Source organism: Aethalodelphis obliquidens, unplaced genomic scaffold (genome assembly GCF_003676395.1).
Source record: "Aethalodelphis obliquidens isolate GAN/ISIS:26980383/991018 unplaced genomic scaffold, ASM367639v1 scaffold28, whole genome shotgun sequence".
Classification (NCBI taxonomy): Eukaryota; Metazoa; Chordata; class Mammalia; order Artiodactyla; family Delphinidae; genus Aethalodelphis; species Aethalodelphis obliquidens.
In genome coordinates this window covers 12,055,144-12,077,141 of record NW_020837972.1, presented here as the reverse complement: position 1 = coordinate 12,077,141, position 21,998 = coordinate 12,055,144, and the positions used below count along the sequence as shown (strand labels likewise).

The 21,998-nt window shown below is 45.5% G+C and overlaps 1 protein-coding gene across 8 annotated transcripts in view; it reads left to right on the top strand.

The window, feature by feature from the left end:
• Positions 1 to 21,998, top strand: part of SPRING1 (SREBF pathway regulator in golgi 1) — a 313,869-nt gene that overhangs the window by 122,485 nt on the left and 169,386 nt on the right. For 5 of the 8 annotated variants that reach the window (XR_003436712.1, XR_003436711.1, XR_003436714.1 and 2 more), the window contains exon 5: positions 2,752 to 2,838. Coding sequence is in view for 3 of the 8 variants with exons in the window: in XM_027124690.1 (XP_026980491.1) it covers positions 2,752 to 2,829 (78 nt within the window). In the remaining 5 variants the exon portion in view is untranslated. Of the gene's footprint in view, positions 1 to 2,751; positions 2,844 to 5,336; positions 5,532 to 19,450; positions 19,992 to 21,998 lie in introns of those variants that run through there. The other 3 variants (XM_027124693.1, XM_027124692.1, XM_027124688.1) reach the window with 3 other exon arrangements.

Sequence of the window (21,998 nt, the reverse complement as noted above, 5' to 3'; positions counted from 1 at the left end):
TTGTGCTTCCCGCCTAGAGAAGTTTCTTTAGCATTTGTTGTGAAGCTGGTTTGGTGGTGCTGAATTCTCTTAGCTTTTGCTTGTTTGAAAAGCTTTTGATTTCTCCGTCAAATCTGAATGAGATCCTTGCTGGGTAGAGTAATCTGGGTTGTAGGTTTTTCTCTTTCATCACTTTAAGTATATCTTGAAGTATACTTAAATGAAATAGTTTGCTTTTAAAAGATAATTATATAGGGGCTTCCCTGGTGGCGCAGTGGTTGAGAGGCCACCTGCCGATGCAGGGGACACGGGTTCGTGCCCTGGTCCAGGAGGATCCCACATGCTGCGGAGCGGCTGGGCCCGTGAGCCATGGCCGCTGAGCCTGTGCGTCCGGAGCCTGTGCTCCGCAGCGGGAGAGGCCACAGCAGTGAGAGGCCTGTGTAACGAAAAAAAATAAAAATAAAAATTATGTCCTTGTTCTGTAGCAGAGGTCAGCAAACTCTAGCCCCTGGGTTAAATCCACCCATTACCTGTTTTATAAATAAAGGTTTTTTAAAAAATATTTATTTATTGTGGTTGTGCTGGGTCTTAGTTGTGGCATGCGGGATCTTTAGTTGCGGCGTGCAGACTTCTTAATTGTGGCATGCGGACTCTTAGTTTTGGCATGCAGACTGTTAGCTGTGGCATGCGTGCGGGATCTAGTTCCATGACCAGGCATCGAACCCAGGCCCCCTGCATTGGGAGCGTGGAGTCTTACCCACCGGACCACCAGGGAAGTCCCTATAAATAAAGTTTTATTGAGACACAGCCATGCCCATTTCATTTACATACTGTCTATGGCTGTTGATGTGCTACAATGACAGAGTTGAGTAGTTGTGACAGAGACCAAATGGGCCACAAACCCTAACATACGTAATATTTGGTCTTTTACAGAAAAAAATTTGCTGACTCCTTTTCTATAGCCTATCACTTTGGGGTCTCATTCAGTCCTTCTGCTTATATTAGAGAAGAGTCAGGACTGTTTTTCAAGGAAAATGTCAGCCCTATTAAAAGGCTCTCCTTCAGTCTACTCCCTTGCATAGTTGGGGTGCCTTCAACTAGCTGTATATCTCCTTGGGTTTAGTGCTTTAAGACCCCATACCAGATGGCCAGCTCCACTCTGCCTTCCAGTGATTGTCAAAGTAATTTGATTTGCTTTGAATTTCCTGTCCTAATTCTGTTTTTTTAAATTCTGGTTATTTGAATTACAAAAGTAATACATATCTTTTGTAACATTTCAAATAATAAAGTATCTAAAATAAAATTAATAGTCTCACCACTCCTCTCCAATCCAGCTCCCGGTGCAATCAGTGTTAGCAATTAGGTATAAATGTTTCCCTACTGTTTTCTTTATTTATAAAAACATATAGAAACCCACTTACTGGGTGTGACTTTTTTTGGTCTTTTTTTTTTTTTAAATAAAAATAGGATCACATTTGCTTTTATTCTATTTAACAAGGTGTCGCAGGCATATCTCCCAGTCCGTGTGTACAGTTTTATTTTATAATTTTTGATATCTGTACTGTGTTCCTTAATGTAAATACATCCTGATTTTTTTTCAACCATTTTCCTCTTAATGTACATTCAGATTGCTTCCAGGTTTTTTGGTTTTTTTTTTTAAACTATTACAAATTATGCTGTAATATACTTCTTCATATATTTATGTCTTTATACAATGGCATTTTCATTTCTGGTGGATATATTCCCAGAAGTGGGAGCGCCGGGCTACAGTTTAGATTTTCAAAAATACCAACAGTTGATTTTCCACCACTTTATAATAATTTGCAGTCCTCCCCCAATGGTGTTTGAGAGAACTAGATTCCTTACACCCTCGCCAGCTCTGGATGTTACACATATTTTCCATTTTTGCCAATCTGATGGGTAAAAAATAGTAGCTCATTGTTCTCATTTGCATTTCCCTGACAAGTGAGCCTGAGCATCTTTTCATATGTTTATTGAATATTTGCATTTCTGCTTCTGTGAATTTCTGTAGCCTTGGCCCGTGTTTCCACCGGGTTATTGGTCTTTTCCTTATTAATTTGTAGGATCATTTTATAACCTAAGCATATTAGCTCTTTATTAATTATATGGCTGCACATATTTTCTGTTTATCATATGTTTTGCCATGGCTCTGCTTTTGATTAAAAAAAAATTAAATTTCTGCCCACTAGGTTCTTGCTAAGAATATAACTAAAACCGTTAACTTTTCAATTCTTATCAGAATCTCAGCTCTGAGAAATAATATATGTGGAGCTTTATTTAAGCAGTGCTTCTCAAATATTTTCTAATTTAAGTAACCGACCCCCCACCCTTTTTTTTCCAAATACGTCCTTGGGTTGAAAAAAGAGAAACTGATGTGGTTGAATTGGGTCTGGGGGCTCAGATCTCTGCCTGAGAGAGGCCTCTTCCCCTCTCTTCCAGCAGCCCCTGAGACACTGGGGGAACCACTGGTGCTCCATGGAACCGAGTTTGAGAATCGATCTTAAAGGCTCTGCAGTCCCTCCATTCATTTCATTAGTTTTCTACCGTGTGTTCCGTAGCATATTAAGTAGGATATTAACAAGCGCTTTGTGAAGAAAGGACTCTGAGATTGTTCCATGGCCTGCCAAAATCGGGCACGCTTTCCCTTTTCGAACTAGCTCACACTTGGATTCTTTTGAGATGGAAATGCTAGTGTACCAAGAGACAGAAACTGGACAAAGGGTAACACACACCCTTAATTTCTTTTCATAGGCGATGCCAAAACAAACAGACAGTTACTGCCCTTGCTGCTCCCCACCATCAGCCAAAGGTGCGACTCTTGTTTTCTGACTGGTCTGGGTAAGTACTGCTCATTTAGCGCTCAGTTATGGGTAGCCAAGGACATGGCTATGGTTATGGGTAACTGAGGGGTCTTATCTGACATCTACAGAGGTGACCAGCAAGGAAAAGGGGTATGCTGACCCCTTTTTAGTTTCTCAGGGGCAGAAATTGTGGACTCTTAGTGATGGTCCATCACACCTTTCTTCTGCCTTATTTGGAATTTGAGTGACCAATTTCTTTTCCAAAAATCATTTATTTATTTGAAGTCATGCCTAGAAAAAAAGAGCAAAGAGGAGTTTAAATAAAGGTGCTTTAAGGAAGAGATTTGAACATACTACTTTGTTTCCTTCCTAGGTCCCTTTAAGAAGGGACAGAGGAAAGACATATTGGCACACCTTGCTTAAGAATGGCAGTCTGTTCATCTTACCTGTTCTTATGAGAAAGAAAAACTCTTTACAAGTAGGATCAATGGACCTAAGTCCCGTTTGGAGACTGTCCCTAGGTTCTTGCACAACAGGGGGCAAAGGAGCTTGGGAAGTGCTGGATTTCTTTACTGCAGGACTTCTCAGAGCCTTTAAAATGCTAGTGTTCGCTGTGAGGTTCCAAGAGGAAGCCGTGGGGGGTTTCCCACCTTTCCTTGACTGCAGAACCCTTTGTGGGCAGAGCTTCTCCAGGACTGGTATTCCATCACATGTCCTTTAGGAAAAGCTGGACTAGATAGCCTTACATTTTTCCATGGATAAAACCAGACTCTCAGAGGATTGCAGCCTTTTATTCCTTTGTTTTGGCCACTTATAGGTTGGCTTGTACTGAACTTCCCTTAACCTGCATTGAGCATAAACTTGCTATCACTTATAATGCCAGGTGGTTGCAAGTTTACTAGTAGAAGCTGTGCTTTCCTAAGCAATCAGTTTGCTTATATCCAACACCGTCAGTTTTGTTTCCCTCTTTGCCCATACTGCCAGGATGCTCAAACCAGATTTCTGGGTCACTGCCAATAATGGTATAGAACTCTGTGGTATATATTTTGGGTACCGATCTTATCCTTTATTTCAACGTATTTTCCTACCTTTTCAATGAGTCCCCATTTCCTTGTTTAAAATTTTTTATTATGTTGTATTGATGTATGTAAATAGGCTACCTTCTAATCCTATTTCTGAAATGCAGTGGAGCATAATAATAAGATAAGCACATACCTACATATGTAATCCAACTAGTGTATATTAAATGCTTACCATATGCAAGGTACCCATTAGGGCCCTGGGGAAACAGAGATGAACATGTTGTGGTTGTCGTCCCCGGTGGACCTACAGTGCTGTTGTTGGTGAAGCAGACTAAGTAAATTACCACCATCAACAGGCATAAATAATCACTACAGTATTGTGTGTTAAATTGTAAAAGAAGTAGGTGTACAGTGCTCTGGACGTTCCAGAGAGACTGAGTAGAGAGAGAGGGACAGGCAGAGCTGACCCAGGCCCCTGGCTACTGCTCCTGGCTGTCTAGGCCTTTCCATCATCAACCTCCAGGTACAGATAGGTGAGAGAGTCTTTGGATGATTCCAGCTGCAGTCTCAAGCCACCTCCACCAGAGTGGAGGGTACCTCTGAGCCCTGCCCAAATGACAGATGTATGAGCAAAATAAACTATTGTGTGTTTTTTTTGGCTGCACTGGGTCTTCGTTGCTGCACGTGGGCTTTCTCTAGTTGCGGCCAGCAGGGGCTAATCTTCGTTGCAGTGAGCGGGCTTCTCATGCAGTGGCTTCTCTTGTTGCAGAGCACAGACTCTAGGCACGTGGGCTTCAGTAGTTGCGGTGCATGGGCTCAGTAGTTGCGGCATGCAGGCTCTAGGGTGCACAGGCTTCAGTAGTTGTGGCTCGCGGGCTCTAGAGCGCAGGCTCAGTAGTTGTGGCCCACGGGCTTAGTTGCTCCGCAGCATGTGGGATCTTCCCAGACCAGGGCTCGAAGCCGTGTCCCCTGCATTGGCAGGCGGATTCTTAACCACTGTGCCATCAGGGAAGTCCCAAAATAAACTATTGTTGTTTCGAACTAAAAAGAAAGTGCTGTGGGAACCCAGAGAAGGAGCAAATAACTTTGTGGGGAAGAAGGAGAGGAGGGTTGGGATTGTTTGGCTGAGACTGTGGGTGAGGTTCAGGGTACTTGCTCACAGCTGGACAGGATCTGCAAATTCGTGTGTCTGAGTCTGTGCATTTTTTGAGAAGAGGCTCCACTGCTCTCAACAGATTCTCAGAAGAGTTCATGACCCACAAAAGGTTAAGATCCATTGCCTTAAAAGGGTGAGGAGACAATCGCCAGGACAACAAAGAATGGAAAAAATGTGCGAAGCCCTGGAAGCCCTGGGGTCTGTTTTGGCGAATATGTAGGGTAGGAGTGACTGAAGATTCACGTTCACTCCATCTTCTTTCGTTTGACAAATAATTTCCTGAACACCTACCATGGATCGGGCATTGTGCTTGGCTCAGAAATACAACGGTGAACGTGATCTTTTGTCCCTCTACAGACCTCACAGGCTCCAGAAACCTCCCCAGAAGGCTATCCTAATCCCCATATCTTTTTCCCAATGACCTGGGAGGCGAGCTTAGTCACCGGGAACGTACCACGATTTCTTTCTTGGGAAAGAAAAAGCCCCAACAAGGAATGAAAAGACTTCTTTCTAAGTCGAACCAGACAATGGATGCAGTTAATAAAGAAAGCTGGAGAAAAAAAACGTAGCCATGTGATTCGATGTGCTTTTACTTGACTATGATTTCAATTTAAATCTTGATTGTATACAAACAGCATCTCTCAACACTGAAAACCCGCACCTGTGAAGACTTGTTTTCCTTTTTATCTTTCTCTCTCCCCTCTCTCTTACCTCCCTGCTCCCCCCGCCCATGCTTTCAAAATTGTTTTCAAGGCATCAGGAGAAATTTATACTGCAGTTGTGAACTTGATTCTTGGTTTTATCACTGACTCACCGTTCCCACGTACTGTACCTCTGATTTTCCATCTCCGAAATGGGTATGATTATACAAGAAAATAATGTCTGTGGAAATTTTAAGAACCTCAGGTGATGAGTTTTGTAGAACTTTCACAAATACACACGTACACACAGAGTATCTGATTAACCTGTAGGCAGAGTGGGGGTGGCAGAATTTCCTCAGGACAACCTCAGCAGACAGCATGTGGTTCCCTTACCTGTTGATGCATTTGTCTATATGTTTGGTTGAATTATGTCGCTGGATAAACCACCCTGCAGCCACCTCATACTTGATCTTGAAACACAACACATTCTCTTTCAGGTACAGAGCTTCCAGCTCTGGCTGCTTATGAGTAGGGGAAGGGGAATGGACACGTTCTGTTCCTTGCTCTGTTCCCAGGACACAGGTTCAAGCTTGCTTCCCCCACCCCCATCCCATGAGTTTTATTCTCTGGAAGTCTTCCCTGAACCTTGGCAGACTCAGAGAATCTGTTACCAATGAACCCTAAACTGGTGTTTCTCACCTCATGTGAAGTTCATATTGTCTATATGTTGCCCATAAAGAGCAATTGTCGCTGGGAAAGTCTCTCTGTGTTGGAGGGGAAGGTAGGGTTATCAGGGGGAAGGACAACTATGCAGTCTAGTGTGGAAACAGCAAAAATAAACACCAAGGCTCTGAGTTTAAAAGTCAACCGTTCTTAAAGATGTTCTCTAGTGGACGTTGGGTACTGTGTCTATTGTTTTTGCTTGCCTATCAGCCATTCTCCTTTCTTCTGGAAAGAGCAACCCAGTTTTGTTTTGGTGATCCATATTCCCCCATTGGATGTCATCTTTTTGTTTGTTTGTTTGTTTAACTACAATCAATTGTACAGATTATTTATTTATTTATTTATTTATGGCTGCGTTGGGTCTTCGTTGCTGCACGCGGGCTTTCTCTAGTTGCAGTGAGCGGGGGCTACTCTTTGTTGTGGCATGTGGGCTTCTCATTGCGGTGGCTTCTGTTGTGGAGCACGGGCTCTAGGTGCACGGGCTTCAGTAATTGTGGCACATGGACTCAGTAGTTGTGGCCCACGGGCTCTAGAGTGCAGGCTCAGTAGTTGTGGCACACGGGCTTAGTTGCTCCACAGCATGTGGGATCTTCCTGGGCCAGGGGTCGAACCTGTGTCCTCTGCACTGGCAGGCTGATTCTCAACCACTGCGCCACCAGAGAAGTCCTGGATGTCGTCTTGGTAGTGTCATTAATCAGAGTGCCTTACTCTCCTCTGGCCAAGATACAAGCCCATGACTGTGGCTTGTCCAGATATATTCTCCCAGAAATTTGAGTCTAGAAGGACTGCACAGGGTCGGAGCTCATTCATCCAGGCATCTGTGCCCAGAAGAGACTGACTCTTAGTTCCCCTGGGTCTCCAGAGCTTCTGTGGCCTTCTAAGGACTGTTCTTTGGCTATTACATCTATTCTGTGAATCTCCCTAGGCCCTTCCAATGCATACTTTTTTTTCTCTCAAGTTAGTTAGAGTAAGCTTCTGCCTCTGGCCATAATGAAGTAACTGGCACCAGACTTGTTTTCCAGCTGTACACAACTAGAAAACTGGACAAAATATATGAAACAACTGGTTTCAGACATTGGGCAACAGGCTGTGCAGAACTGTGAGCCTGAAAGAAAGGACGCAAATGAGTGGGCCTGTGATCACCTTTCTGCCTGGAAGTACTTTTTAGATTGCAGCACAGGAAGGATGATTCTAAGCAGAGCATAGTGACCTCTTTGAGTTGAGGAGACATAGATGATCATATGCAGAGGTTGATGAGGCTGGAATTTGTGAGGCAAAGTTCCAGAGAAGATGGTACTACATAGATAAACAGTGCCAGAAATCTGTATAAGGAGCCCTTTGAGTCATTGGCTGAATACTAAGTTGCTCAGGCTTTGGATAAAATGCTACAAAGTTGGCAAAGAACAACTACTGTGGAAGTACACACTGAATAATTCCCAGAGCTCTTATGGGATTGGGGGACGTTCAAATTTCAGCAAGCCAGGATGGGAATAACCTATTGAACATCCAGTGCATTCATTAGAGACCACAGTGAGGTTAGACCTTAGTAGTAGGGCTAAACTAGCCTTAGAAGAAAGGCTTCTCTAGATCCACCCCAACAAAGCTTTGCAAAAAGCCTAAAAAAATCAAGCTGACCAGTAAATAACTTAACTTCCCTCCAAAATCAACAACAAAATCTAGACATTCAATTCATAACATTAATAATATCTAGCATCTAATAAAAAATTACTAGATATCTAAAGAAGCAGCATAGAAATGTGAACCATTACCAAGAGAAATATCAGTCACTATAAACAGATTCAAAATGATAAAGATGGTGTAATTAACAGACAAGGACTTTAAAACAGCTATTAGAAATATGTTCAAAGATTTAAAGGAAAACATGAACATAATGAGAAGTGGAAGAAAAAAATTTTAAAGAACCAAATGAAACCTCTAGAAAGGAAATATACAATATCTAAAATGTAAAATTCACTGGATAGGTTTACATATTAAACAGCATATTCAACATATTCTTAGCATATTAAACAACAGCACATTAAAAGTTGCATAAGAAAAAATTAGTACACATGTTGACACAATAATAGAAGTTATTCAAACTGTAGCCCAGGGAATAAAAAGACTAGGAAAAAAATGACCACAGTATCAGAGACTCTGAAACAATATTAGATGGCTGACCCTACATGTAATTGGAGTCTCAGTATGGAAGGAGGGCAGAAGTTTGGAGGTACTGATGGTTTCAGGCTCTGCTGGATCCAGGAACTCAGACAATGTCATTGGGAATCTCTCTGTCGCTCATCTTTGCTTTCCTTGGTTTTGGCCTCATCCTCAGGCAGGCTGTACCCAGACAGTGACAGAGATAGCATCCAGCAGCTCCAGGCTCATATCCCACACGGATGCAGATCCAAGAGAAAGTGAATTTCTCTTTCCCCATATTTCAACCATTACAGTCTGATTAACCCACTTAGGATCACACACCCATCCCTGAGTAATTCCTGACTCTGACCGGCCAGGTCTGAGTTGTATATCCTCCTTCCAAGGGGGTGGAAGAGAGGTGCTCTCCCAAAGGTAAATCGGGACGCTGTTACCAAAATATGGTGCCATAGATGTTGAACTGCCAAAAAAAATAGTCAGTTACTACACTTGTATAAAGCACTAAACAATAAGAGCTGTCGAGTACAGCCTCATCCAAGTACAACTTTGCATGTACCAACTCACTTAATCCTTACAACTGTATCAGGATGGAAGCTCATGAAGGACCCAGCTTTATGATGGTTTTCTGGTTCCAGCTCCCAGCCTTGTGTGACCCAAGGTGGTGCCTCCTGTCCCCAGTCACTTCAGGTACTGCACTATCAACTTCGGGCTTTCTTTCCTTCTTTATTTTTGGCCCCTGGGAATTACCCCAATTTCCTTAGAAACTTTGTTATGCATTAACAGTAATTATTCTTTTCAACATCTCTCTATATGTTTAACAGCAGGATGGTTTTCAGCTCATCTCTCCATTGTACAGATGGATCCCCAATGTATAATGGGTCATGTCCCCATTGTATCAGTGAGGAAACTGAGGCCCAGAGAAGTTAAGTAGCTTACCCCAGGCAACACAGCTAGTAAGTGGCAGAACCAGTATTCAAACCCAGAGCCTGTTTTTTTGTTTTTTGCAGTACATGGGCCTCTCACTGTTGTGGCCTCTCCCATTGCGGAGCACAGGCTCCGGACGCACAGGCCCAGCGGCCATGGCTCACGGGCCTAGCCGCTCCGCGGCATGCGGGATCCTCCCGGACCGGGGCACGAACCCGTGTCCCCTGCATCGGCAGGTGGACCCCCAACCACTGCGCCACCACGGAAGCCCCAGAGCCCGTTTTTTAACGCACCATGCTCTGCTACATCAGTGAATGGTAGCTGGTTAATGAGGTCACACACCTGCGTCTCTGTCTGTGGCAGAGTCTTACCTAGACCTAGGGATCCCAGCTCCTCCCTCGACCCTGGAGTCCTTGAGGCACCATCCTACTTCCTGATAATTACTAAGCCCACAAGAAGGGGAACCTCAGTGTTTATGTAAGACACCTTGCAACCAAGATACTCTGAATGTTTTCCGTCTGGACAAGGGGAAAGGGGTGGTGGGGAGAAGACCTGGCAAATGGAAGCCATGGTGGCTTTGTTAGTTTCCTGTGGCTGCCATACCACATCCTTGGTGTTCCTTGGCTTGGAGCTGCATAAAGTCCAATGTTCCCCTGTCTTCCCCTGGCCTTCCCCTCTGTGTGTCTGTGTGTCTGTTCTCTTCTGAGTGTCTAATCTCCCTTTGCCTCACTCTTCTAAGGATACCTGTCATTGAATGTAGGGCCCACCCAGGTAATCCAGGATGACCTCACCTTGAGATCCTTAAGTTTGTTACATCTGAAAAGACTCCTTTTCCAAGTAAGGTCACATACACAGGTTCCAGTGGTTAGGATACAGACATCTCCCTTTTGGGGGGAAGGGGGCACTACTTAACCTACTACTGTGGTAAAGCTGCCAAACTTTGTTCCATCTCTGAGCTGTGACCAATGTGGAGAGAGCCACAGGCTTGGCTGAGCGAGTGAGCCGTGGTAGGTTTTTGACAGTGCCTCTTTTATTGTTTTGTACTTTTCTGTTTTGAGGTTTTCTGCCCTCTTTTCTGGAAGGTGCACGATGCTCAGTGCTGGGCTCTGTGGTTATTTTCACCTAACAGCTGTGTTTCCGGCGAGCAGCTGGGGATGCTTCTGACTCAGCAGAACCGTAGCAGTAACCGTCAAGAAGCCGTTCAAGCAAGGCTAGAAATAAAGGAGCAGTTTCTTCCCCCATGTCCCCTCCTCCTTTCACTTCCCCACCCGCGGGGACCTTTCGAAAGTCTCAACAAAGCACTTCTTAAAAAACTCCCGCTTCCACCAGTGTGCTCAAGGCCTGGCTGAAGGTGGCCCTCAGCTAGGCTTTCCGAAGGCAGATGGATTCCAGAAAGGACTCTGGCAAAGCAGCCTGGCTTTGTATGTGGGAGGCCCCTCCCAAGATGCCCACACCCCCTCCCCACACGGCTGTGTCTTACAAGTTTCCCACAGGTCTGAGCAGTGAAAGCAGAGGCTGGCGGGACTTCTGTGGTTTTCCAGGGTGTGGCCACAAGGGCCAGGGTATCTACATTCAGCAGCCCTTCTCTGTTTAAAAGGTAATGATTTCACCCTGGGCCTGGGAGGCAGCTCCAAAGTTTTACCCTCTGGAGAGAGGCCCTGGAAGTCCTGCCTGCAGCAGGAAGGGAACCAACAGGAAAAAAAAAATTTTGCGTCCTGGAGAGCCAACGTCTGTGCATGCTGGTGCCTGCAGAAGGCTCACGGGAGAGCGAGACAGCTGCATTCTGAGCCTCGTTGCTGCTGTTCCGAGAAAGAAAGGAACAAATAAATTTAGCTCCGTCCTACGCATCCTTCACAGCTGCTTATTGACCAAACAGAAAGAGGCCTCTATTTCAACCCTGGCTTCTCAGCTTTTTTGCCTGATGAGGTCTGCCACCGCCCTTTACAAGGAGGTGACTGACCCCCGCCGCCTTTAGCTCTCGACTAGAGGCTGTACAAGGAGCTCAAGTTCAGGGTTTGAGGTGCCTTTTGCCATCCTGAAACAAAATGGCGGCCGGTAAATGTTTCCACCTGGGCCTTGGCTACTGGACTTCCTAATGTATTTCTTTGCAAGGCAGAACGTGGGGAAGGCTTGACTGCTCAGAGGCCAGCCTGTAGTTCCCAGAGCCATTAGTTTAATAGCACCATTTGTGGAAATAAAGAACTCGCTGACTGGATTTGCAAGTTAAGAGACTGGAACGACGCGCTGAAGGGGTTTCATGGGGCTTCAGCTTGGAGGGGATCCTCTGGGACAGGAGCAAACTGTGGACTTCGAGTCAGACAGATCTGGGTTCAAGTCCTAGCTCCACTAGCTAAGAGCAGAATGCTTCTGGGCAGGGAGCGCCGTCTCCTCACCTGGAAGTGAGGCGTTGGCCACGATGTTGAGCTTCTCTGAGCCTCGTGAAACAGCAGTAATGATACAGGGTTGTCGTGACATGACATCATGTATTGAACATGCCCAGCCCAGTTCTTGGTGTTCCAGGATGGCACCAAGTCCGTCCGCTTAACCTGCCTAAGCCTGATCCCTTGCCTTCTGGCCACAGCATCTGACTCTTTTCTGTAAAGATTTCGGGCTCACCTTACCCTCAAACTCTGCAGGTGAGTTCGTGGCCCAGGACTGATCATGGAGAATCTCACACACCCCTGGCCATAGTGATTAGTTCCTGGATGTTCACGGGACCCAAGCTGAGATCATCAGAGCCAACTTCAGGGATGTTGGTGGAATTATTGGGATGGAGAAAATCTTTCTGCTGGGTTTCTAAGGGGTCAAATTTTAAACATGGTGATAGTGGTTGATCTCTTTATGTAAAGGAAGGAAGAATCTCCCTGAGAATAAAGCCAACACAGAAGAACGCAAACAAACCGACGAATAGACTGTGTTCTGACCATTTGAGGCCCTTGATTCAGCCATGCCTGAAGCTGTCATCCCATGATCTTTCCAGTTATATGAGTCAATACCTTCCTTTTTTGATTTAAGCCAGTCTGAGTTAGGTTCCATCTCTTGCAATCTGATGAATCCTAAGTATTACACAGCTCAGTACATATCTTTTTGTATTTGAATTTACTTGTGGCCTCATCCAGAACCAAGAGGTATGCAGATGACTGCTCACTGCCACCTCCAGGAGTGAGAGTCTCTGAAGAGTCTCTATGTTCTGGCATGCTGATTTCCTTTGGGCCTCTCTTGCAGATAGGGAGGCAGTATAGTGTAGAAAAAAGGAAGGAGTTTTAGGGTAAAACAGATTGAGCTCAAATCTCTTCTTCATCATTTACTGGCTCAGAGACCTTGGGCAAGTAACTTATTCCCTGTGATCCTCTGTCTTCTCACCTGTGGAATGAGATACTATTACTTGTGAGTTGCAGTGTGTATGGGTACTAGATTCTAAAGCCAGGGTGAAGGCAAAAACATACCTGAGGGCTTCCCTGGTGGCGCAGTGGTTGAGAGTCCGCCTGCAGATGCCGGGGACATGGGTTCGTGCCCCGGTCCGGGAAGATCCCACATGCCGCGGAACAGCTGGACCCGTGAGCCATGGCCGCTGAGCCTGCATGTCCGGAGCCTGTGCTCCGCAGTGGGAGAGGCCACAACAGTGAGAGGCCCGCGTACAGGGAAAAAAAAAAAAACAAAACCTGAAAATCTGATAGACTGCCCTCCCCCTGAAGGGTTGAGAAACCTTGTTCTAGAATCACACTTAGCGCAGACAGCTGTTCATCACAGGAAAGGCTCCCAGGATTGGAGACTGCAGATGAGCAGGTCCATATATTCCATTTCCATGCTTCCTGTGTGGCAAGTCTACATGCGAACAAGACAGGGGGCATTGTCCACACCCTTTCAATGAGCATTTCTCCCTCTTTCTTTTGGCCAGCAGTGCATGGCTGAATTGGTGTAAGTCAACGCTTGCAGGGTGTGCCAGTCCTGCTTCTGCCTCATAGAGTTGCTGCGAGCATCTGAGAGGCCCTTGTGTAGAATGGACTTTGCACAGAGCGAACCCTTAGGCGTCAGACTTGGTACTTGTATGATTTTCACATGTAGCGCAAACCTTGTGCACAGTAAGTGTTCAGCATGGGTCTTCTGAACTGCCTTAAATTCAGAACGAGAGCGCCCAGCCTTGTGGGGAGGAGGTGACAGTTCCAAGGGAGTCTCGACACGTGTGATTCTTGTCTGAACTTGCAGCTCTGACAGGGCCTCTCACCACCACCTTCTTCAGTAGCTGTCACCCCTTGTGTGCTTTTCCCAGCCCTCAGCCCCAGCACACGGAACATGGGACCAGTTTGCTTGGAGACCACACTCTGGCCCCCAGCCCCAGCTCCTGCCCTTGACCCTCATCCAGTCCCTTTATCTCTTGGAGCCTCAGTTTCCTCCCAGTTAAAACAGGGATCCTAACTCCCAGCTCTTCACGAGACCGTCTGTCGGGACTTATTAAGTGCACCAGACTTACACCTGGGCACCACAGACCTGAGATTCAGTCTGTGGGCTTGTTTATTTTTTGGCCTATATATTTTCTCTTAAATATTTGAAATACATATTTTCTAGTATTTTTAATTGAGGGGCAATTTACATAATATGAAATTATCCATTTTAAAGTGAACAATTCGGTGGTATTCAGTACAGTCACAGTCTTGTGCAGCTGCCGCCTTGATTTAGTTCTAAAAAACTTTCATCACCCAAAAGGAAGTCCCATAGCCATTATTCATTCGTCCCCATTCCCCTCTCCCCCCAGCCCCTGGCAACCAGTAATCTGCTTTCTGTCTCTGTAGTTTTGCCTATGTTGGACACTATATATAAATGGAATCATATACTATGTGACCATTTGTATCTGGCTTCTTTCATTTAGCATCATGTTCTTGAGGTTCATCCATGTTGTAGCCTCTGTCAGTACTTCATTCCTTTTTATGGCCAAATAATATTCCATTGTACGGATAGACCACATTTTGTTTATGCACTTAGCCCTTCATGGACTTTGGGTTGTTTCTACCTTTTGGCTATTTGTGAATAATGCTGCTATGAACATGCTTGTAGATGAGCTAGTTTGAGCACCTGCTTCCAGTTGTTTTGGGCACATAATGAGGAGTGGAATTGCTGGGTCACATGGTAATTCTATGTTTAACTTTTTGAGAAACCACCACTTGGTTTTCCACAGTGTCTGGGCCACTTTTTATTCCCACCACCAAAGTATGAGTGTTCCAATTTCTCCACATCCTCCCCAACACTTGTTACTTCCCATTTTATTTCTTTTATGATAGCATCCTAGTTGGTGTGATGTGGTACTTCATTATGGTCAGATTAGATAGTAGCAGGTAAAAGGAAAAGATTTCACATGAAAATCCAGAACAACAGCTTCTCTTGAGAAAGGAAAGAGCTGTCAACACTGGGACTGCATTCGGGAGAAGGCAGGCATTGTCTGAAACTCAGTGGCAGCTGCCCCTTCAGCGGGGGTGTCCCTTCCGGGTCCTCCACAGGCCCCAGCCCGCCTTAGCGTTCCCCCAACTCTGAGTCAGCTGCTGCTTCTCATCACACTCCACCGCTCTTTTTCTTAAAGAAGAAACCGGCACCCATGTCTCCATCAAAAGTGAGGAAAAAGAGACTTGGAGAGCCTTGTTGTTTTGAAGTAGAGGAAGACCCGCAATTCTCTGTGGAAGTGTTTCATATGCGCCTACGTCATTTACTCATTTCTGCCACCTGGTTCCCGTGGGCATCTGAGCAGGTGACACACCCACAGCTAGCTCTGTCCGCTGTCCTTCCTTAGGGGTGGTGGGGAGGGCAGACCGATGGCGCCAGGATTGTGCCCTTCTCCCAGGCTGACGCACCCAGGCCAGCCTGGGCCTTCCTGGGCTCATACACATGTGGTCCTTCTGCCTGGCACTTTCTGTCCTGCTTTTCCCCACCCAGCCCAACTCTGGTCCTTCTCCAGGTCTTAGCGTAAGCGCTGTTTTCTCCAGAGTCTTCCCTGCTGCTCCAGAGCACATCAAGTATCCCTGCTGTGTGTCCTTGCAAGACCCTGGACTCCCCCCAGGTCCTCAGCACAATTATCACTATCTATCCCTTACAGGAGTTCTTCCCTTTGTAAAGTGTGGACCCCGATGCACACATGCATAGATTCACACGTCCCGGTTTAGGCCACAGACCCAGCGCTTGTCCATCCCAGACCCGTCTCGTGCCTGCCTTAATCTAGGGCCGCCACTGTCCATGCTTCCCGCGGGCAGCGACTCCAGTGTGCACAACATAAACTTTCCAACCCACTTTCCAGTGCTTATGAAACATGCATAATGTTGTTCTTTGGGTGTGTATGTTTTAAATTTATGTCACTGGGGTTGTATCATAAATCTCAGTCTAGTTCCTACTTTTTTCATCTCATGCTATGTTTTTAAGATCTATCCATGGTGATATATGCAAATCCAGTGTATTATTTCTGCCTGATGCATATTATTCCATGATCTGCATTTACCGGATGTGGTTTATCTATTTAGCCTGTCATGGACAGGTAGGTCACCTCTGGCTCCTTGCTTTGACAAACCTGTGCCTCCACCAACATCCTCATGCGTGTCTCCTTGTCATCCTAGGCAGGGGTGTCTCTAGGATACACACCTGGGAGAGGCACTGCTGTTTCATATATTGTTATGGGTTGAACTGAGTACCCCCCACAAAGGTACGTTTGAAATCCTAACCAAGAGTACCTCAGGATGTGACCTTGTTTGGAAACAAGGTTGCTGCAGGTGTAATTAGCTAAGATGAAGTCATATTGCAGTAGGCTGGACCCTTAATCCAGTATGACTGGTGTCCTTATAAGAAGAGGGAAAACAATGTGAGAAGACAAAGGCAGGAATTCAAGTAATGTAGCTGCAAGCCAGGGAGCACCAAGGATTGGCAGCCATCGTCAGAAACTAGGACGAGGCAAAGAAGGATTCTACCCAGAGTGTCAGTGGGAGCGTGACCCTGCTGACATACAGCCTCGGTCTGCATTCATAAGCTTCTCTGAACATTTGGTACTTAGAACTTTCTCTTGATGATGAATACTGGTAATTTGGATCACTCTCATTTACAAACAGACTATATCCATCCATTCATCCATCCATCCACTATCTGTACATCCATCTGTCATCTGTCTGTTAATCCATCCATCTATCTATCCATCCATTTATTTCTCCATCCATCTATCCATCCATCCATTATCTATACATCTGTCTGTCATCCATTCATCCACCTATTTATCTATTATTCATCCCTCCCTCCCTCCCTCCCTCCCTTCATCCATCCGTCTATCCATCATCCATCCATCCTCTCATACCACAGATTTTTACTGGGCGCCTGCTCAGTTCTGGATTCACAGTAACGAACAAGACAAACAGTTCTTTGCCCTCATGGAACTCATCATTAGTGGGGAAGACAGACATTAAACTAACAATTACTTAGATACAGGTGTGATAAGCTCTGTAAAGGACAAATATAGTGCCTGTGAGAGCAGAGAATGGGGGGACTTGGCAAAGCCTGGGGGTCATGGAAGACTTCACTGCAAAGGTGACATTGAAGCTGATGCCTGAAGGATGGGTAGGGATTGGCCAGAGGAAACATGGGCAGGAAGGGCCTCCCACACAGAGAACAGGTGTGCATAGTTTGAGATTGGAAAGCATTTGGTGCTTGTAAAGAAGTAAAAGCAGGTCAGCATAGCTGGAGTGGAGGGAGGGTGGGAAAATGCCTGAGACGTGGCTCAACAATTGGCTGAGCCAGTATCCCTGAGTGTCCCCTAGGGACCTGTGCATCGGCAGGGAAGAGCCCCACAGTAGATTAGGAGTAGGAATTACTTCCGTCCACATGGCTCACTTCAAAGCCAGCTCCCTTATTAGTTTGCTGACTAAGAAATGGGCTTAACAATATCCACTCCATAAAAGAGGTGAGCAATGAAACAGTACTCCATAAATGCCTCAAGGCACCTAGGAGAAAACAATTGCATAAATCCATTCATTTTTGCCATTATTTTAAAAATCCCACAGGTTAGTAACGCACACAGCAAAAACAAAGGAAATGGCTACCCTTAGCATTTACCTGGTTCTGGTCTTTCTTGGGGACTAAAATATGGCTTTTAGAGGCTTGTCTCATTTATCCTAGAGCAGGACTATGAAGTGATAAAGGTGGATCATTACAGATGAGGCAGCGAAGGAGTTGAGAGGTTAAGTTACCTGCTAAGGTCACACCACGAGACGGGAAAAGACGTTGGGGAAGAAGACAGGCTTCCTGCCTCTCGGTCCATTGCCAGACGCCTTACAGCCAGACCAGGGAGGAATTGCTTCTCTCCGTAAGTGGGAATACCACTGAGAGCTAATTTCTCCCCACTAGATCCGCAGAATGGAGAAGAGCACTTGACCTGGAGTCTTGTTCTGGGGGTGGTCTGTCGTGCAGACTGTGAAAACTATCAGGGAGCCGTCATATTTCCATTTCTCTTGGGCTGCTCCTGTCCAGAGAGAGAGAAAGGGAGCCCCAATCAAGGCTGGAAGAGCCAGCCTGCAACACATCCACTCAGGGCTGTCAATACTTGGGTTTTACGGACACCCAGATTCAGAGGCAATAGCTTAGTGCCTCTTCATTGATTTAACTATCATTTCAGGTCCATAGCTCACAGCTAGAAACCAGCCTGCATAAAACCTCACATTATGGTGCTTCTGTTCTTCTTAAGGACACTACATTCCATTAGGAAAACCGAACTGTTAGAGGCAGGCTTGACGGACGAGCCTGACGTTATTATCTCGCTGAACAATTACAGGGCCAGCCTCTTAGAGGGGGACTCCCCAGTACACACAGTAGACACGTAGGATTTGGTCGACGAGATGTGCAGAATGGAGGGAAGGGCTGGGAAGACCCGGGCACTCAACCCTTTAGTGGGCATCCAAGTTTACTCTCAGAAGTCCTTAGGGAATGGTGCTTCAGAGAGAGACCTTTCTTCTGACCTAACTTCAGAGTCCAAACAATGAAAATTAATTACTGAACAAGTATGGATTAAGTGCCTGCTCCGTCTAGATCCTGGGCTAGACAGCAGGGACCTTTAGAAGCTTTAAGCTATGGTGTGGTCTGAATGTTCTCAGCATCCCACTGAACATGCTGCTCTGGGTGTTCCCTGCCTGTTTGATCCAGGTTGGTACTAGAGATGAAACCTATTTGTTATCTGTGGTCTGGGAGTTCAGAGAGTGGTCAAGCAAGGCTCTTTGATAAGGTGGAATGGGCTAGGCTTTGAAGGACAGGCAGAATAGAGTTGAGGGGATTGGGGTGTCTGGTAAGGCAGTATTTTGAGACAGTCCAGTTTTCATCCATTTCCATCTTCCATCCATGGACATCTTAGCTTATCTGGGACATTGGTGAGGCCACTTAAGGGCAGGCTTGTAGACATCTGCTTTGCAGACACACAACAGAGCACACACATGGAGCACGCACACACACAAACACACACAGAGTATATCTATTCTGGGCATGCTCATTAGCAGCTAACTTTAATCTTCTTTAACGCTTGCATCTCAAATCCCAAATACTTTAGTGTGTGCTGTCTATGAACACACACCAAAAATAGTTCTGGGTAGATAAACACATTGAGCCAAGAGGCTGTCTGATTGCAGTTTGAGTCGCGTGAAGTCACTGCCTCCTAGATCCCTTCAGTGCAGCCGAGGAAGGAATATCAATAAATAACTAACCTGAACCGCACCTCCTCCCACCCACTGCGGCCAGCAACACATGCAGCTCACCACCCGCTGTGGGAAAGCCGAGATGCTCTGTCCCTAGGCCTTCGGCAGGATGTGTCTGCTTGAGGGTCTGACCATGTGGCTGAAACTCACTGTTTCTTGCGCCCAATTCACCCCCTGCATTGCACACCTAATTGCAAGATGCAGCAGCTCTTGCAATTAGGTGTGCAATGGCTGCAAACTTGCATCGATGAAAGAGTTGATGAACGTCAGTGAAAAGGAAAAGTTGACGGTGCCTTTCTGCCATCTGCCTCTTTCCTTCCACATTGCCAAGTACCTGATGCTGGCTGCTGACTTGATATATTCATCGTTACAAGAATTTAAAAGTTAAGAAAAAAATTACAGGAGTGTGCAGCCTTGTCCCCGTCCACCACCCACAAAAGGAAGGACCCAGTGTCATTTTGTAGTGGGTGAATGCTGGCCCCCCACAAAAGGTATGTCCATATCCTGACCCCCCAGAACCTGTGAATGTGACTTTATTTAGAAAAAGTGTCTTTGCATATGTAATTAGATTAAGGATCTTGAAATGAGATAATCCCGGATTTCTCTGGGTTGGCCCTAAATCCGATGACAAATGTTCTCACGAGACACACAGAGGACAGACCCACAGGCAAAGGCCACGTGAAGACAGAGATAGGAAGTGGAGCTGTGTGGCCACAAGCACAGGAATGCTAACAGCCACCAGGAACTGGAAGAGGCAAGGAGCAGAAATCTTCCCTGGAGCCTCTGGAGGGAGCACAGCCTTACTGCCACCTTGATTCTGGACTTCTGGCCTCCAGAACTGTGAGAGAATAAATTCTTATTGTTTTAAGCCATGAAGTTTATGGTGATTTGTTTTGGCAGCCCTAGGAAACTCATACACATTTCTTACTGCATTAATGGAAAAGCGGGCCAAGTTAAAAAAAAAAAAAAGAAGAATGGAGAAGCCAATAGGATTTAAATAACAAGTTGCATTTATGGGGCACTTAACATGCCAGGTTCCTGCTCAAATTAGAGTGACAGAACTGAGTTTGTACCTGGCAAGGTGAGCCCCAGAGCTCATGCTTTTAGCCAGCTACCCTATACTTCTGGAAAAGAGTGGGAGCTGTATTTGGAAAAGGAGATGGGAGGGGAAATGAGAAAAGTTAGATCTGAAAGAGAGTTGGGGAGAATTTGAGAGAGATGTGGGGGCCAGGTGCTGTGCAAGAGAAGTACAAAAGTTCCGAAGTTTTGCTTTACATTATAAATAGGATTTTTTGGGTGTTCCCTGAGAAATTTGGTAAAGATTTAAATTGCTCTCCAGTTAAGTTTTTTTTTTTTTAAGAAAAAATTTTTACATGACATCATGACGAGACTTGCTTATGTGTTACCTGTGTTTTATACAGGATACTTTTTCACTCGTTTGACATTTCTTTATTCCCTGTGCTCTGGCTTATCTGCCAAAATCTGTGCTAGGTGCTGGGCAGACCTGCAGGTAAATGAGAACCAGACCCTGCCCTGGGGTGCTCAGCTCATGAGGTGGGCAAGGTCCAGCAGGCGAAGGTCCTCCTTGAGTTTGAACATCATTCTGTGGGCAGTAGGAAATTTTACGCAGGGGACGAAATTGAGAGAGAGTGAGAACTGGCTCTGTGTTCCCCAGGCCGCTGTGAATCCCTGCCCCCTCTGACCTTTAGCAGCTGGTGGCTAAGTGGATAGACTGATAAACTTGCTAGACTACTGAGGATTAAAGAGTTTCCCATTAAGGTGACACCATCGGATTTTAACTTTTTTTTTTTTTTTGGCTGAGCCGCGCAGCTTGCGGGATCTTAGTTCCCTGATCAGTGATTGAACCCTGGCCCTCGGCAGTGGAAGTGGGGAGTCCTAGCCACCGGACCACCAGGGAATTCCCAACATCATCAGATTTTAAAAGTTTTTTTTTTTTCTCTAGGCTTTTTTAGTATGGGGTGGGGAGGGAATGGGAAATGGGGCATGGAGTGATGGTGACTGACTTTCTTCAAATCCTATTGCCTTGATGGCCCCTACTGAACCCAGTTGTAAGGTTGGTCCTGGCTTTCAGAAAATATTTGCCTTGACAATACGGACAAAACCAGTTTCTATTCATCTTTGCGATTACATGGGAGTCACATGGGAGGTGATAGTACAGCTCTACGGTTAATAGAATTCAGACCATGATCAGAAATTAACCTTGAAAGCCCTTGGAGAGACATTACATTGGAGGCTGTCGTGGTTTCTTGCAGTCAGTCCAGCATAGCTGGGTTTCTACGGAATTGGAGAAGGTTGTTGATTGCTCAGTTGAGCACCAGATGAAGCTGGCCAAAATTTAAGGCTGTATTATATGAAAACAGCAGATATTTAAGCACTGGACTCATGCTAAGGGCTGAGAGGTGCTTGGAGCTGAGACTACTGCATGGACCCCAGAGAAGAAGGGCAGGTGAACCCTTGCCTGGCACTTACATGTATTTATTCTATCTTTTCTCTCGTTATCATTTTATTGTTATTATTACTATTCTGCTGAGTCCCTATTGTTGAATGAATGTACAGAACACAATTGCATACATTGTAGGACTAGACTATAGTATAAATTTTTCTTAAAAGTTCTTGCCTTTCACTATGAGAGTTATCCTTTCTCAGAAAAAATTTGGCCGGCTTAGCTGTCCGTGTGGCTCTGCTGAGGGATTACAGTCTTCCAGCCAAGTTGGGTCTTGTCCACAGTGATCCAGAAGCCAATTTTCTGAATAAATCACAAAAATGCTCCAGAGTTGGTATATTTACCCAAAAGCTCATCTTCTCTTGCTATGCACACATAATAGTTGTGAATGTACTTTGCATTTTGCAGTATTTTA